The sequence below is a fragment of the Peromyscus californicus genome, unplaced genomic scaffold (genome assembly GCF_007827085.1).
Source record: "Peromyscus californicus insignis strain IS unplaced genomic scaffold, ASM782708v3 Scaffold_3__1_contigs__length_106647218, whole genome shotgun sequence".
Classification (NCBI taxonomy): Eukaryota; Metazoa; Chordata; class Mammalia; order Rodentia; family Cricetidae; genus Peromyscus; species Peromyscus californicus.
The window spans coordinates 62,534,732-62,550,002 of NW_026294551.1; the positions used below are offsets into that span (position 1 = coordinate 62,534,732).

The 15,271-nt window shown below is 46.1% G+C and overlaps 1 protein-coding gene across 1 annotated transcript in view; it reads right to left on the bottom strand.

Moving 5' to 3' along the window:
* Positions 1 to 11,168: 11,168 nt before the first annotated feature.
* Myo15a (myosin XVA) overlaps positions 11,169 to 15,271 on the bottom strand; it is a 55,983-nt gene continuing 51,880 nt past the window's right edge. Inside the window, exon 65 of the mRNA XM_052758453.1 lies at positions 11,169 to 12,697. Coding sequence (XP_052614413.1) covers positions 12,596 to 12,697 — 102 coding nt within the window. The 3' untranslated portion in view covers positions 11,169 to 12,595. The remainder of the gene's footprint in view (positions 12,698 to 15,271) is intronic.

Below are 15,271 nucleotides of genomic sequence, written 5' to 3' on the forward strand. Positions count from 1 at the left end.
GTGCCTTTTCCACACTGAGCTGCTGCCTCTTTGGTACTCCGTCAGATTTTTCAAACATCCCTGCCCCTCCTGACCTTTGCCCATGCTGTCATGTCACCTGTAATGTCTATCTATCTACTGGGCCTTTTGTCAGTTCACCTCTTGTCTTGCAACCATCTCAGATTCTGGCGTGTAAAATCAGGAGCCAGTATTCACCTCAAAACGTGGTTGTGAGGATGAAATGGAGCAGCAGAGGATTGCTGATACAGGGTCCGGGCCTCAGATTTTGTTGGAAAGTGGGGACTGTGTAGTAACTTGGCAAAGCCTGTGGAATGGGAAGCCAGGACCCTAGAGATCCAGGCCACCCTCTCTCCCAAGCAGCAGGCAGATAAAGGGAAATGGGTCAGGCACACTGGGGGTTCCTGATGCAGCCCATGGACCTAGGTGATGAAATGAGGGTGGAAGGGCAGCTGCAGGTAGTAAGGAGGTGGAAGAGAGGGCAAGGCCAGCTGACCTGATCTGTACCGTGTGGTCCACCTGGTGGGTCTTTTACCTGAGCAATGGGCAGTTTGACTGGGAGATGGGAAGCTCTTTAGAAGCTCAGTTCTCAAAGCCTTTGATTTGCCTTTTAGAACTGCATGGTGGGAGCTCTTTACCATCACACTAGAAGCACCTAACAGCTATCTTCCAAGTGTCCCTCCATGGGTGTGGTGGCGTACACCTTTAAACCCAGCAGGGGTGGTGGTGCAGAGGCAGATCTCTCAGAGTTCATGGCCAGCCAGGGCTACATAGTGATACTCTGCCTCAGAAAAAGAAGGGGAAAAAAGTGACTCTTCTGTAGGTGGACTCTCCAATCCCAGGTAACTGCAGTGTGTTTCCTCCTTGACTGTGCTCCTGAGTCAGGCCCAGATCCTGTGGGGAAAAGCCGGCCTGCCTGGGTTGAATGTCACAAGGCCACATGCACAAGTCTAATACTGTCAGCACTCCAGCAGCACTGTGCCAATTTATACCAATTGCATTGGGGGATTTTAAGGATTGAATGAGTTAGTATTTGCAGGGAGGCTGGTACATAGTAAAAATAATTTTTTTTGTTTTTTGAGACAAGGTCTTGCTATATAGCTGAAGGTGCCTTTGAGCAGATCCTCATGCCTTTGCCTCCTAAACTTCCTTTTTTTGTATGTGTGTTCATGTGTGTGCAGTGCATAAGTGTGTAGGTACATTGTGGACGTGGATATTCAAGGCCCACCTCAGGTGTTATTACTGGAGTGCTGCACACCATATTTTGAGGGAGGGTCTTCTGCTTGGAACTTGCTAAGTAGACAAGACTGGTCTAGGAATCCTGTCTGTGTCTCCCCATCTGCAGGATTACAATTGTCCACTTCTTTTCAAAACCTCGATTCTGGGGATTGAAGTCAGGTTTACCAATTGAACCCTCCCCAAGCTCCTAAAATTGCCTTTTAAAAAAATGTAGGGCGGGAGAGATGCTCAGTCAGTAAAGTACCGCCATGTAAAACGTGAAGACACGTTCAGCAGCCATGTAAAAAAGCTAGATAGTGCATGTCTGTAACCCTAACACTGGGGCAGTGGGGCATTGGTGGGAGGTTTATGGAGACAGCCAGATTCCAGGAGTTCCTTGGCCAGATAGCCTAGTTGAATTGGTGAGCTCCAGGTTCAGTGAGAGACCCTGTCTCATAACATTAGCATGGAGAGTAATCAAGGAAGACGTCAACCTCAGGCTTCCACACACACATGCACCTGTTCTCACATGTACACCCATGAGTACATGTATACACATACACACAACAATAACAGATGTCCATCCCTAACATCCCTTTGTATCCCATGCTGGAAATATTGATGAACACTTAGAACACATTTGTCCCAAACAAGACTCAGAGCCAGGAGGCAAATAAGTGGATTTGAACACAGGCCTCTCTGGCTCTTCAGTGTGGGCCTTCAACCACCCAGACACCATTCCCTGAAGAGTCCTAAGCAGGAGAAAGCTAGAGGTGTATGTCAGCCTGAAATTAGGGCAGGCCCAGTCCCTTGTTCCACAGGGGGAGGAGAAGCAGCAAAGAGGTCATTTTGGTTATTTCAGTGTCCTGAATTATGATGTGCTCTGCTGCACTTGCCTGAGTTCCAAGCCTCTGTGAGTTTATTACTTAAATCTTCCTTGCTGCCCAGATATTCCTCCTCTATTGTCCTACATTAGGCTGGAACTTCCTCTGTCCTGGGCCTCACCACATCAACCTGTGCCAGGTCGTAGAACCCTGACTAGGGGTGTTTAGGGAATGAAGAAAAGACAGATATACAGACACTAAAGCTCAGGTCAGTTGGGATTACAAAGGAATATTTTTGTAATGTTAGCAGAAGAAACAGTCTGATCATAAGCCTTTTATATTTTTAGGATGAGCTGACATAATTGGACCATATCCTTGCTATCACTGTCGGTCCAAACACCCAGGAGGTGGGTCCCAATCCCCAGTTATATCTATTCTTATTTTAAGGAGCTGTTAACTACACATGTGCTGGTAATCTATGTGACATATTAAATCCTGTCTAAATTGAATGTTGGTAGCCCACTCCAAATAGTTGAATGAATCTCCTGGGACTCCAGGTGGTTAGCGCAGTACCCCTCAAAATGAAAGGAGTCAGTAATATACAGGTTTAGGCGAATGTGGCCAAGCCACTGGATGCAAAGGCAGTGGCCTAGGGATGTAAGTCCTGCAGGCTTTTCCCCTGACAGGACTTATCCGCATGCATATGATTATCAGACTGTGGGAGCCCACAGAGGTTTCCTAGTGAGATCTGAGCTTGCTTTACCCAACAGGGCTGCATAATGGGATGGATTGACCACGTGCATGGTTTGGAAGGGTCTGCACTTGGATGTGCAGTATGCTTTGATCTAGCAAGGAGGAGGTCTTTTGCCCCACCCCTTGGCATTCCTTTAAAAAGCCCCTTAGAAGAGACAGAAAGGGCTGGTAGATTTTGATCCAGGTCTTCCTGAAGCTATCCTGTGTTTCTGTCTTTCTTCTTCTCCTTGGCTAGGCCTATCATTCTACTTAATATTCCTTAGTCCTCCTCCTCATAGGAACCCTGTAAAAGGTGGGGGCAGGTCCCCCACAAATGGTGCCAGAAACTAGGGTCTTGGTTGCAGAGGAAGTTAAGTGAGAGTAGAAAAGAACATCATGGAAGCAGTTGGACATGTCCAGTTTTGTTGTGCAGTATAAGGGCATTGGTATTTTATTCTTTGGGAGGTATAACTGTAAATATGAAGCAGTATAGAAATAGGCTGCAGCGAGTACCTCTCTCTGTCTAGGTTTCTTTCTTTCTCTCTCTCTCTCTCTCTTAATTTCTATCTATTAAAATTAAGTAAAAATATAGGGTTAAGTATAGGAATATAGTGTGGGGAAAAAAACTTAGGGTAAGATAGAATATAGGAAGATAAGTGTAGGAAAAAAACTTAGAAAAGCAATAAGGCAGAGGAGTTGTGTTCTTAGGACTCTGAACGCAGATTCCTGGGGGAGAATCAGGGTCAAAATGCAAAAATATTATGAAGATAATGGGCCAGAAAAGATTTCTGTGGAAGCTTTTGGCCTGTGGGCATTGATTTGGGACAGTTTAGATCTAAGCCCTGAGAAGCAGGGGGGAATTTTCCCTTAGATGGATACAGGAGAGACAAAACCCTCCACTCCACCAGCAGTGCCTGAGAACACTGTTATAGCCTCGTACCATCCAAGTTAGTTTCCTCTTGGCAAAAACTAAGTTAAGGGAACAGATATCTTGGGGAAAATCTAGTAATTTCTCTCTTAAAAACTGAAAGCTTTTCAGGTCTTTCCTTCTCAGATCTTTTTTCTTCCTGTAAGGGCAAAATTAGATTCACCTGGAAATAATATCCATCAGAAAGGGAAGGTCAACTTAATTGCCCTAGAAAAAACAAAAAGCCTCTTCGAATGTGGCAAACCTTCTCTTCTAGTTCTGTCTTCCCTTCAAGTCAGTATTAAAAAAGCAGCCAGGGGCAGAGCATTTGCAGAGGTGCAGAGGAAGTGTGGCTGTTGTGGGATGCTTGGTTGAGCCAAGAAGATCATGGTGCTCTTAGTGTAGGTCCTGAACAGTGGCAGCAGCATCAGGGACTCTGCATCTTGGGAGAAGGGACAAGCGGGGACAAGCAGGAGATCTAATGAGGAAAAAAACCTTTCTGAAAAAGCTCTTTTTCCAAGTACTCTCTTTACTTTTTCACTGACCTGGATGGAAACAACCCGCTCCAGGGAAGTGTCAGGTGAAGAGTCTGATTAGGGAAGTACACCTGTCCTAATGTGAGCTTAGGGAAGACAAAAACCTCCCGTGGCAAAAAAAAAAACAAACCTTGAGTCCAGTATGAATACAGACTGTGTGAATGGAACTGGGAGAGCAACACTGCCATTGGTTGCAGCTGAGTTTTCTCCTGGAACTGAAAGGCAGCATGGGAAATGTAGTTCGTTCATAACAGTATGACAATATAGAAAAAGGCAGTTTGGGAAATGTAGTCCATAATATCTGTTCTTGACTCCTTTGAACAGTAGCAGTTTCTGTGAACAGGAACATCTTGTCAAAAACATTGGGCTAATACAAATTTATCAAAGACAAGGCATCGTTAAAATAGCTCATGATAATTTTAAAAAGCAGCTTTAAAAAATTAAGAAGGGGGAAATTGTATCCTCAGAAGCTTCATGGCAGTCTGAGCATTTGGTGAGGAGTGTGGAACAGAGGAATGTCAGCTCCAATAATGCTCCTCCAGAGGAACTGGAGTGAAATCAGCTGAATCAATGTTCTTGATGTTGAGGTTCCATCCTGCAATCTGGGGAAAGCAGGAGACTAAGGGGGCTCCCAGACTGCTGAGGAGTTTGGGACAAAAGTTTTGTTGCTGTTTAGTAAAAGCTGAAAGGAAATGGAGCTAGGAGCCACACTGCTTTTATTTGACTATCAGCAAATTGATGCATGTTTCCTTTAAGAAAGATTGTTCCTAATAGCTGTGCAGGAAGTTTTTTCTAAAAGCTTTACAGCAGCTCAATAAGGCAATTCCACTCTTGCCATGAGGCAAGGCTTCTCTTTAGAGCGAACTGAAAGTTCTGCTGTAACTGAGTGAAGTTTCAGCAATGTTTGCTTGAATTGTGGCACTCAGGGGAGCTGCAATGAGTTTGGGTGATGGGACAGCCCCTGGCTGGCAGTCTCTGTGTGCATTTCTGCTGGTTCTGGAATGGCTGGAAGGGCCGTTGGGAAAGGTGGCTTTAGGGAGTGACATTGTCCCAAGTGTTACAGCCCCCTAACAACAGCACTCACCAAATCTCAGCTACAAGGGAGTTGGATACATGACTCTAGAGCCATGACAAATTAGGCTCTTTTTCCCAACTGTCAGGGGAACATTAAGGATGTTACCCAAGCCGGGCGGTGGTGGCGCACGCCTTTAATCCCAGCACTCGGGAGGCAGAGCCAGGCGAATCTCTGTGAGTTCGAGGCCAGCCTGGTCTCCAAAGCGAGTTCCAGGAAAGGCGCAAAGCTACACAGAGAAACCCTGTCTCGAAAAACCAAAAAAAAAAAAAAAAAAAAAAAAAAAGGATGTTACCCAACTGACTGTGAACTTCAGAAACGAAGCAGTTTTGAGTTCACCTGCAATTTTAACTGTGGTGATTTTTGGTTCATGTAGTCTGTCTTATTGGAAGAAAATGTAAATAGTTCTGTTAAGAGATCTGTTTTAGATGTTTGCTAAAGTTTACAAGGTACTCCTATAGAGTTTGCTTTTGAATGTAAGTTTGTAAGAAGTGTAAATACATATATGAAATAGTCATGCTAGTTGTAAATGTGTATAGTAATGTTTATACTAGAATTATGTTGATATTAATGAACCAGGGTTTGGTGAAACTAAGGGAATCTTTAAGTTTGATGCAGTTTATTTGATGTGGTTTGCATCAAGAGTTTATTGATTTTAAAAAAGGGCTTGGCACAGCTAAGGCTGTTATAGACATCATAAGACCCATTCAAAAAGAACGTCTTGGTCATCTTCTACTCCTTTACTGGGGGCTGTGGCAGCCTAGGGATTGCTGGGTTGTTCAAACTACTTGCAAGCTCTTAGTAGGGACCTGAGTCGGAGTTGAGTTAAGCGCTGTACTCCCACCTACCACAGGCTGGTAGTCAGGGACAGGCAATGTTCTTCTTGTTAGCTGCCAACCAAAGACAAGAGTATGCTTGGTAGGAAGTATATCTCCATGACAGGTAAGGTTTGTCTAACTGAAGAAAACGACCTAAGGTAGACACAATCTATCTGAGGGGTCTGAGGGGCTCTTTAAAATATTAAGAGGAGGGACCTGTGGGAGCCCACAGAGGTTTCCTAGTGAGACTGAGCTTGCTTTGCCCAGCAGGGCTGCATAAGTGGATGGATTGACCACGTGCATGGTTACCAAATGTTTTTTGAAGGGTCTGCACTTGGATATGTGGTATGCTTTGATCTAGCAAGTGGGAGATCTTTTGCCATGCCCCCTGGAATTCCTTTATAAAGCTCTTTAGAAGAGACAGAAGGGGCTAGTGGGTTTTGATTCAGGTCCTCCTGAAGGTATCCTGTGTCTGTCTGTCTCATCTCTGTTATCTTTCTACCTACTAATTCCTTATGCCTCTCTCCTCATAGAAACCCTGGAAAAGGTGGGGGTGGGCCCCCCACACCAGACATCTCAGAAATACAGCCACTAGGTTGTCCCAATCCCAAGCCACTTTATACCTGAAATCAGACTCTTCATTGGCTTCAAAGTTGCTGTTCTGCACCTTTAGGAAAGATACAAGCATACCCTTTCCCCCCTCCTCATTAGCTTCAGGGATGGGCCAAGCCATTTTTATGTCAAGACATCTGAGTACTTCAGGCTTTACTCCCCTGTCCTTTGGACCAGTGCTACTTTGAACAGTGAGGTCATCTTCTGTAGAATTTAAAATTTTAATGTAAATAAGGCCTTGCTTAGAGAATTGGTGTGGGTAGAGAATCCCCCCTATTTGTTTTTCTAATTGTTATTTGAGACATCTGTAGGCTCTTTTTACAATAGACTGTCACTGTAGATTATAAGGAATGTTCATGTTGTGAGCTCTTTTATGTTGAACACAAAAGTTATTTAATTTTTTATTTATTTATTGTGTATATAGTGTTCTGCCTGCATGTACGCCTGCAGGCCAGAAGAGGGCACCAGATCTCATTACAGATGGTTGTGAGCCACCATGTGATTGCTGGGAATTGAACTCAGGACCTTTGGGAGAGCAGTCAGTGCTCTTAACCGATGAACCATCTCTCCAACCCCACAAAAGTTTTTACATGTAAAAGAGGTATAAGCAGGAGCACTGTCCGTCTGGAGTGGGTGGTCCATAATGTAGCTTTTTTTTTTTCACATGTACAACTGGTACCTTTTTTAAAAAGTGCTTAGCCACATCTTGAAGGGGCCTCCTTTTTTTTTCTTTTTGTAAATTTTCTTTAAAAGACTTGTTAGTATTTTTTGTTTGTTTGTTTGTTTGAGATGGTTTCTCTGAGTAGCTTTGGAGCCACTTGTTAGTATTTTTTTTGAGGGGGGGACAGGGTTTCTCTGTGTAGTTTTGGTGCCTGTCCTGGATCTCAATGTGTAGACCAGGCTGGCTTCAAACTCACAGAGATCCACCTGGCTCTGCCTCCCAAGTGCTGGGATTAAAGGCGTGTGCCACTGCCGCCTGACTTTGTTAGTATTTTTTTTTTACATATTTATTTTATTATCTATACAGTGTTCTGCCTGCATGTGTCCCTGCAGGCCAGAGGAGGGTACCAGATCTCATTATAGGAGGTTGTGAGCCACTATGTGGTTGCTGAGAATTGAACTTGGGACCTCTGGAAGAACAGTCAGTGCTCCTAACTGCTGAGCCATCTCTCCAGCCCTTTGTTAGTATTTTTAAAAAGCTTTGTAAGCACCCTTCCTGCCTCAGGATCATCTGTAAAGTATTTTGTAACTACCAAGAGCCAGGGTACAAAGTTTGGATAAAAAGACATTATTATTATTATTATTATTATTATTATTATTATTTGAAAAACTGCTTCGTTCTTTGAGTCAGGTTGTTCAAAAACCAGGTAGCATTTAAAGCTACCAAGATTCCCACCCCCTCTCCTGCTATGAGCCTCTCTTACAACTAGCCGACTTCACCTGATCCTGCTCACCTGCTAGCCACCTGCAGCTGTCATGAGGTGCCTAGAGGACCAAGTGTAACTGTCTGCATAGCCCCCACATGCCCCTATCCCCAGTGCAGGCATTGGAAAGGACCTGCTCATACAGCTCTATACAGCTCCACCCATGGGAGGCCCAACATGGGCACCAGGCTCCACTAGGTCGTCCATCATTTGCTCTCCCTGGAGACTAAGTGTGGCTTCACTCTTGTTCTTGCCCTGTCATCCCTGCCCCCGGCCTCAGAGCCAGCAGACCATTCCCAGTACCTCATAAAATTCTGAGCAGAGAAGGTCTCAGCTTCCTCACTAGGATCCCGTTTTGCTGGTTCAGGTCTATACTGAGCCCACATGATGGTTGCCACTGTCAATTCTATAGATCTAAGGTCACCTAGAAGACAAATCTCTGGGCACAGTGAGGGTTATCTAAATTAGGTTAACTGAGGTTGGAAGATCCACCTTGAACGTGGGCAGTGTCATTCCAGAAGGTTAGAGTGCTAGACTAAATAAAAAGGAGAAAGTAAGCTTAGCACCACTGTCGGGAACAGAAGTGAAACCATTTTGTGTAAAACTATTTTGTGTGACTTGGAATAATATGATGCTTGCAAGATATGTTACTGAACCAACCCCAAGGTGGCACTGATATGTTGATGAACCAGCCCAAAGCCGTGAACCCTGAGAACACAAACCTAAAGCCCACTATAGCATATTGGTAGAGCATTTGACTACAGATTAAGGGGTCCGCAGTTCAAATCTGGATATTCTCTTTTTGGTTTTTTTTTTTTTTGGGGGGGAGGCAGGGTCTCACTATATATTCCTGACTGTTCTGGAACTTACTATGTTGACCAGGCTAACTCACAGAGATCTATCTGCCTGTCTCTGTCTCCTGAGTGCTGGGATTAAAGGCATGTGCCACCATGCCAGCCCTGAGTGTACCTCTAAGGAGTCTTTATATTTATCTCGGTGTGAGCTTTTGAAGTGGCCCCCAGAACTGTACTGCTGTCTCCAGCCTCCGCAATGATTCATATTGGCAAGGGGACTTTGAAACTGACCACTGTGTGCCTGTAGCTTCAGCAATTGGCAACATGGATGGACTCACACATGCCCACCTAGTCAGAGCTAGCCAGTGCTCTCAAGGACCTTCTGGAACGTCCAAAATGCCATCCTCCCACTCTGCCACAGCTAAAGGATTTCACAGTGGATGCAGGCCAAGCTTGCTTCCAAAGCATTCCCCCCACTGGAGAGGATGTCCAAGACCAGTGGTTCTCAACTTCTGGGTAGTGTGGAGACCCACAGAGGTTTCCTAATGAGAACTTACTCAGGGTTCGAGAATCCGAGCTTCCTTTACCCAGCAGGGCTGCATAAGGGGATGATTTGACTGAGGATGTGGTTGCCAGGTGTTTGGAAGGTTCTACACTTGGCTGTGCAGTGTGCTTTGATCTAGCAAGGGGGAGGTCTTTTGTCCTGCCCCTTGGCATTGTTATAAAAAGCCCTTTTGAATGAACAGAAAAGGCCTTTGGGTATTGATCCAGGCCCTCCTGAAGCTATTCTGTGTTTCTGTTTTTCTTCTCATCAACTATGTCTTTCTAATATTTTCTTATCCCTCTCTCCTAAGAACCCTGGGAAAGGTGGGAGCTGGACCCCCACAGGTTAGTGACCCCTTTAGGGTTTGAATGACCCTCACAGGGGTCACCTAAGATCACTGGAAAACACAGATATTTACATTACAGTTCATAACAGTAGCAAAATTACAGTTATGAAGTAGCAACAAAAACAATTTTTATGGTTGTGGGTTACTACAATATGAGAAACTGTATAAGAGGGTCAAAGCATTAGGAAGGTTGAGAACCACTGCCCTAAAAGAAGCCTGAAGCATTTCCTGCCCATGTTCCCTGTTTGGTGAGATGTCTGTTTACATGAGATTACCATAATCTTTATAATAGCATGGCATTGTAAGGAATGCTTGTGTGAATAAACTGAGCATATTTGAGCAAATCTCCTGTGGACATCCTAATTGCCCAGCGCCTCATATTCCACTGGCCATGCTTTCCATGACCGGCTTTCATCTTCCTGTTTCTTGAATGGGAGGAGGTTCCTGGAGCTCCCGCTGCCTTGACTCCTCTGCCATGATTGACTGCACCCTGAAACTATGAGGAAAACAGCTCTTCCCTAAGTTGTTTTTGTCAGGTATTTTTTCACAGTATCAAGAGAATTAATTCATATAGGTAGGCACCAGGGCTAAGGAACCCCAAGTGAGTCACCCCGAGCTACAGCCCTTATGGTAGTGCTGGTATGACTTCCTGCCTGCCCTCAGTGCCTGTTTCTACAGAAAGCCAGCCTCAGGCAGTAGCATGCAGTGAGAACCTTGAGGTAAGTACATCAAAGTTCTTCCTTGACCCTCTACAACATCCTGACTCATCAAGCCCTAGTATACTGCTGCTTAGACATCCAAAATCTCCCCCAAGATGTCAATCCTCCACCCTCCCCTCCCCCACCCCCACCCCGAGGTCATACTGGAGTTTTACAGGCTCTGGGCCAAAGGCAGCCTTCCTTCAGGTCTCCTTGCTCCTTGCCCCTGGTTGTAATCCATCACTAGTGGAAAGTTCTTGTGATGAAATCCTGTGAGTTCCCAAGAAGCTGGGCCCAAGTCACCCTCAAAAGCTTTTCTAATACCAGGGTCACCTGCTGCTAGTGACATCACCTTAGGCCGCATGAGCTGGGACCTGTTCTTATCACTTGCCTGGTCCCACTCCTGGGGTTAGTCCTGGTCCATAGTTATCCAGTATAGTAGTTCCCAGTGCCTGGCAAGGTACTGAACGGCTGAATGAGTCTCAGTTCCTTCCTCTGGTGTCATGGCTGCCGTTGCCAGGCTAGCCCCAGTTCCCAAGCCTCTGTGACTTCTACCAGTTTCCCATCACCAGTACTTCCCATCCACATTCATCCGTTTTATTTTTAAATTTTTAAATTTTTATTTTTTATGTGTATGAGTATTTTGCCTGCACATGTGTGCACATCACATGTTGCTTGGTACTCATGGAAAACAGACCTTGTGGAACTGGAGTTACAAATGGTTGTCATCTGCTGTGTGGGTGCTAGGAACTGAACCCAGGTCCTCTGGGAGAGCAGCCAATGCATTTAACCACTGAGGCATCTCCCCAGCATCTTTTTTTTTCTTTTCCAAACAGGGTCTTGCTGTGTAGCCTGGGTTGGCCTCGAACTCGAAGTAATCCTTCTGACTCAGCCTCTGGAGCACTGAGATTGCAGGTGTATACCAATATACCTAGCATTCCTTTATTTATCCTTTCATTTATATGGCAAGTATTTTTGAAGGGCCTACTGTACATTAGCCATCATTTTGGGCTAGAGCCTCCATCTGCAAATCCAGCAGGAAACTATGGTTTCCTCTAGAATGTCTAACCCTCTCCTTTCCATCTATTCTTAGCAAACTTTACTCATCCTTCAAAATCCAATCATAATGTACCAATCTCTGAAAGGCTTTTTCTCAGCCTTCCTAGCCCTACCCCCAGAGATGGAACTTATTTTTTTTTTAAATTTATTTTATGTGCATTGGTGTGAAGGTGTCAGATCCCCTGGAACTGGAGTTACAGACAGTTGTGAGCTGCCATGTAAGTGCTGGGAATTGAACCTGGGTCCTCTGGAAGAACAGTGCTCTTAACTGCTGAGTTGTCTCTCCAGTCCTGTGATGAACCTTCTTTACTGCCCCACTCTTGTGCTTTGGGTGGTCCATCCTGAGATGGAAGCTGGGGTTGGGGCTACCAAAATATTGTAGAGTGGAGGTCCAGGGTCCTTAGAGAGGGGGAAGGGCAGATGTGTCTGCTGGAAATGCTGTTCATTGCAGTGAGTCTGGTACATCTGTGCCTCTCCCTCCTCTCTCAGGCTTGCTTTCCAGCCATTGAGTAGGTTCATGGAGAACATGGTTGCCAGGAATACCTCTTATTTGCAAAGAAACGACCAAGGGTCACAGATCCAGGCTGCGGGCACTTGACAAGGACACATGGAAGGCTGGGGATGAATCTGGAGCAGATCTGAGTATCAAGCCTTAAAGAAACCAAAGGCAGGCCCCAATACATCTAGACTACTGGTGTGGGGCTTCCCTGTCAAGGGTAGTAGTCAAGGTGGAGCCTGTCACCTTCTGGAGGCCCAGTGGTCCTGATTTATTCCTCACTGTATGACAGGCCAGCCTTTAAAAGTTACTTCTGCTAACTAACCCTTGGCTGCATCCGTGATTCCATCCCAGTTCCAGATAGGTCCCGTTGGGTTCTTGAGTTTTTCCTCCTGTCTCCTTCGATCTCCTCATAGGTTCTGGCCCTTGTCTGGGGTCACTGGTCCTGAAAGGCCCAGCAACTACCCTTAGGCCACAGAGTAATCTTCTGGCAGGAAGCATGGAGAAGACAGGCCATGTCAGAGCAGGGTGATCTCGCTCGGGGGCAGTGTAAGCCGCTCCTCCCGGGCACTGAGCATGCTCTCCACATGCACAGCCACCACACGACACAGCTCCAGACCCTGCAGGGGGACACAGAATAGTCTCTTAACCTGCATCCCCGGAAACAGAAATGGGGCTGGGAAAAGAGCAGAGGTCACATGACCCATGTGAGGACTCTTATCCTCATTCCCTCTGAAAGAGCTGGTGGGCCATAGACCAGAAGGGACAGCAAGTAAGGGACAGTGCATGGGACATCAGCTTTGCTGCCTGTGTGCTGTGTAATGTAAGGTTAGTTACTATGGTTCCCTGAGACTCGGTGGCCTTATCTGAAGGGTTTCAGTTTACCGGACCCAGTCTAGCAGGGTTGTAGTGGGTTAGATGGGATTTTGTTGTTGTTTTGAGACAGGGTTTCAATGTGTAGCCTGAGCTGGCCTGGAACTCACATAGGCCAGGTCCAGACTGGCCTTGACTCACAGAGATCCTCCTGCCTTTGCCTCCCCAAGGCTGAGATTACAGAGATTATAGGCATGTGTCACCATGTCCAGCAAGATCAGATTTTTTTTTTTTGAGACAGGTCTCAGTGTGTAGATTTGGCTGGCTTTTGAAACTCATAGAGATCTACCTGCCTCCACCCCCCCCATACCCCCCCCCATTCTGGGATTAAAGGCCATGCCACCATTCCTGGCCTAAGATTTTTTTTCTGAGACAGGGTTTCTCTGCATAACCCTGGCTGTCCTGGAACTCACTCTGTAGACCAAGCTGGCCTCAAATTCAGAGATCCACCTGCCTCTGTCTCCTGAGCGTTGGGATTAAAAGCATACGTCACATCGCCTGGCTAAATAGTAAGATTCTAATTAAGTTATCTCAGGAGTTTATCACAGCAATGGAAGGCTGACCAACACAGCTCCTTACGGTCAATCTTTTGCCTGTTCACAGGCTGCTATGCTTATGCCCAGCTTAGCGGATATGGAAACAGGCTCAAAGGCAGCAGGGATGCTTTATTAACCTCTTGCACAGCCTGTCAGAGACTGAAATGCTACCACACTTGGAAACTACCTCCTCCTGGGAACCATCCCCAATTGCCTCTTACATAGATCAAATCTCCTGTGCACCCTTCCCAGTATGGATCATGGTTATATAGTGAGATTTTTTTTTACAGATCTGAAATTGAAGCCAGGCAGTGGTGGCACGTGCCATTAATCCCAGCACTTGAGGCAGGTGGATCTCTGTGAGTTCAAGGTCAACCTGGTCTACAAAGTGAGTTCTAGGATAGCCAGAGCTGTTACACAAACAACAACAACAACAACAACAAAAAAAAACTAGATCTGAAAGTGGGCTCTATGAGAGCCAGTACAGCAGGGGATTCAGTCACATTTGTTAAGGCATGCTATACAGAGATACTCAATGGCCGTCTGCTGAATGAAGGAATGAGTAAAAGACCGTGTCCCTCCACACATACAGGACAGAGGTAGTAGCTTCTTTACAGGAGGGGACGGCAAGGAACTGGAGAGGCCAGAAAGATTTTCATTCATCAACCTGTGCACCTTTCTACTCATTCTCCCATCCATCCATCTGCCCATCCATTCACTTGCTCACCCACCCACCCATTCATAAACTTATCAACCCAACGAGTACACACTAACACCTGCTATGTGCCAGGCACTGTGCTGCTGACATGATGCAAGGAAGATGGATAAGTCCTTATGGAGCTGACGTTCTGGTAGGGAGGCCGGCAACGGCAAACAAAAGCATAAATGATACGCAAGGTGTGCTGGGGGCCACAGAGGCAGAGTTGGAAGGTCATCAGGGAGGAGGGCTGAGGAAGGCTTTGGCAGAGGGGCTTTTATGATGAAACCTAAGTAAAGGGAGGGAATCAGCCCTGTGAGGAGTCAAGGAGGAAGGAACGGTTCAGGTAGAGAGAATCGTCGGTGCAAAGGATCTCGAGCAGGGAGGGGCCGATGACTTCAGCACAGGGGAGCTGTAAGAGGCGAGGAAGGTGGAGCAGTTGAGCAGGAGGAGAGAGAGGTGGCTGCCGTGGTGATGAGAGAACAGATTGGATGGAAGGAGAGCAGTCAGAGGAGCCATGGCGGGAACCTAGGGCTCAGGCTAGAGCAGGACAGGGAAGAATGACACATGTGCTGTTTTATGTCAGCCTGACACACGTTAGCATTATGTGAAAGGAGGGAACCTCAACTGAGAAAATGCCTTGAGAAAGATCCAGCTGTGAGGCATTTTCTTATTAGTAATTGATGGGGGAGGGCCCAGCCCATTGTAGGGGGGGGCCACCTGGGCCGGTGGTCCTGGGTTCTATAAAAAAGCAGGCTGAACAAGCCGTGAAGAGCAATCCAGTAAGCAGCACCCCTCCACAGCCTCTGCATCAGCTCCTGCCTCCAGGTTCCTGCCCTGTTTGAGTTCCTGTCCTGACTTCCTTCAGTGATGGACTACAATGTGGAAGTGTAGCCAAATGAGCCCTTTCTTCCCCAACTTGCTTTTGGTCATGGTGTTTCATCACAGCAATAGAACCCTTAACTGCTGCAAGCTATAGAAATATGAAGTAGGGACTCAGCTGACTATGGCAAAAGCTATTACCTAGAAGAGTTAAGAACTCTTTCAGAAGCTAAGACTCAAAGAGTCTTTCTTGGTGATATTGGCTC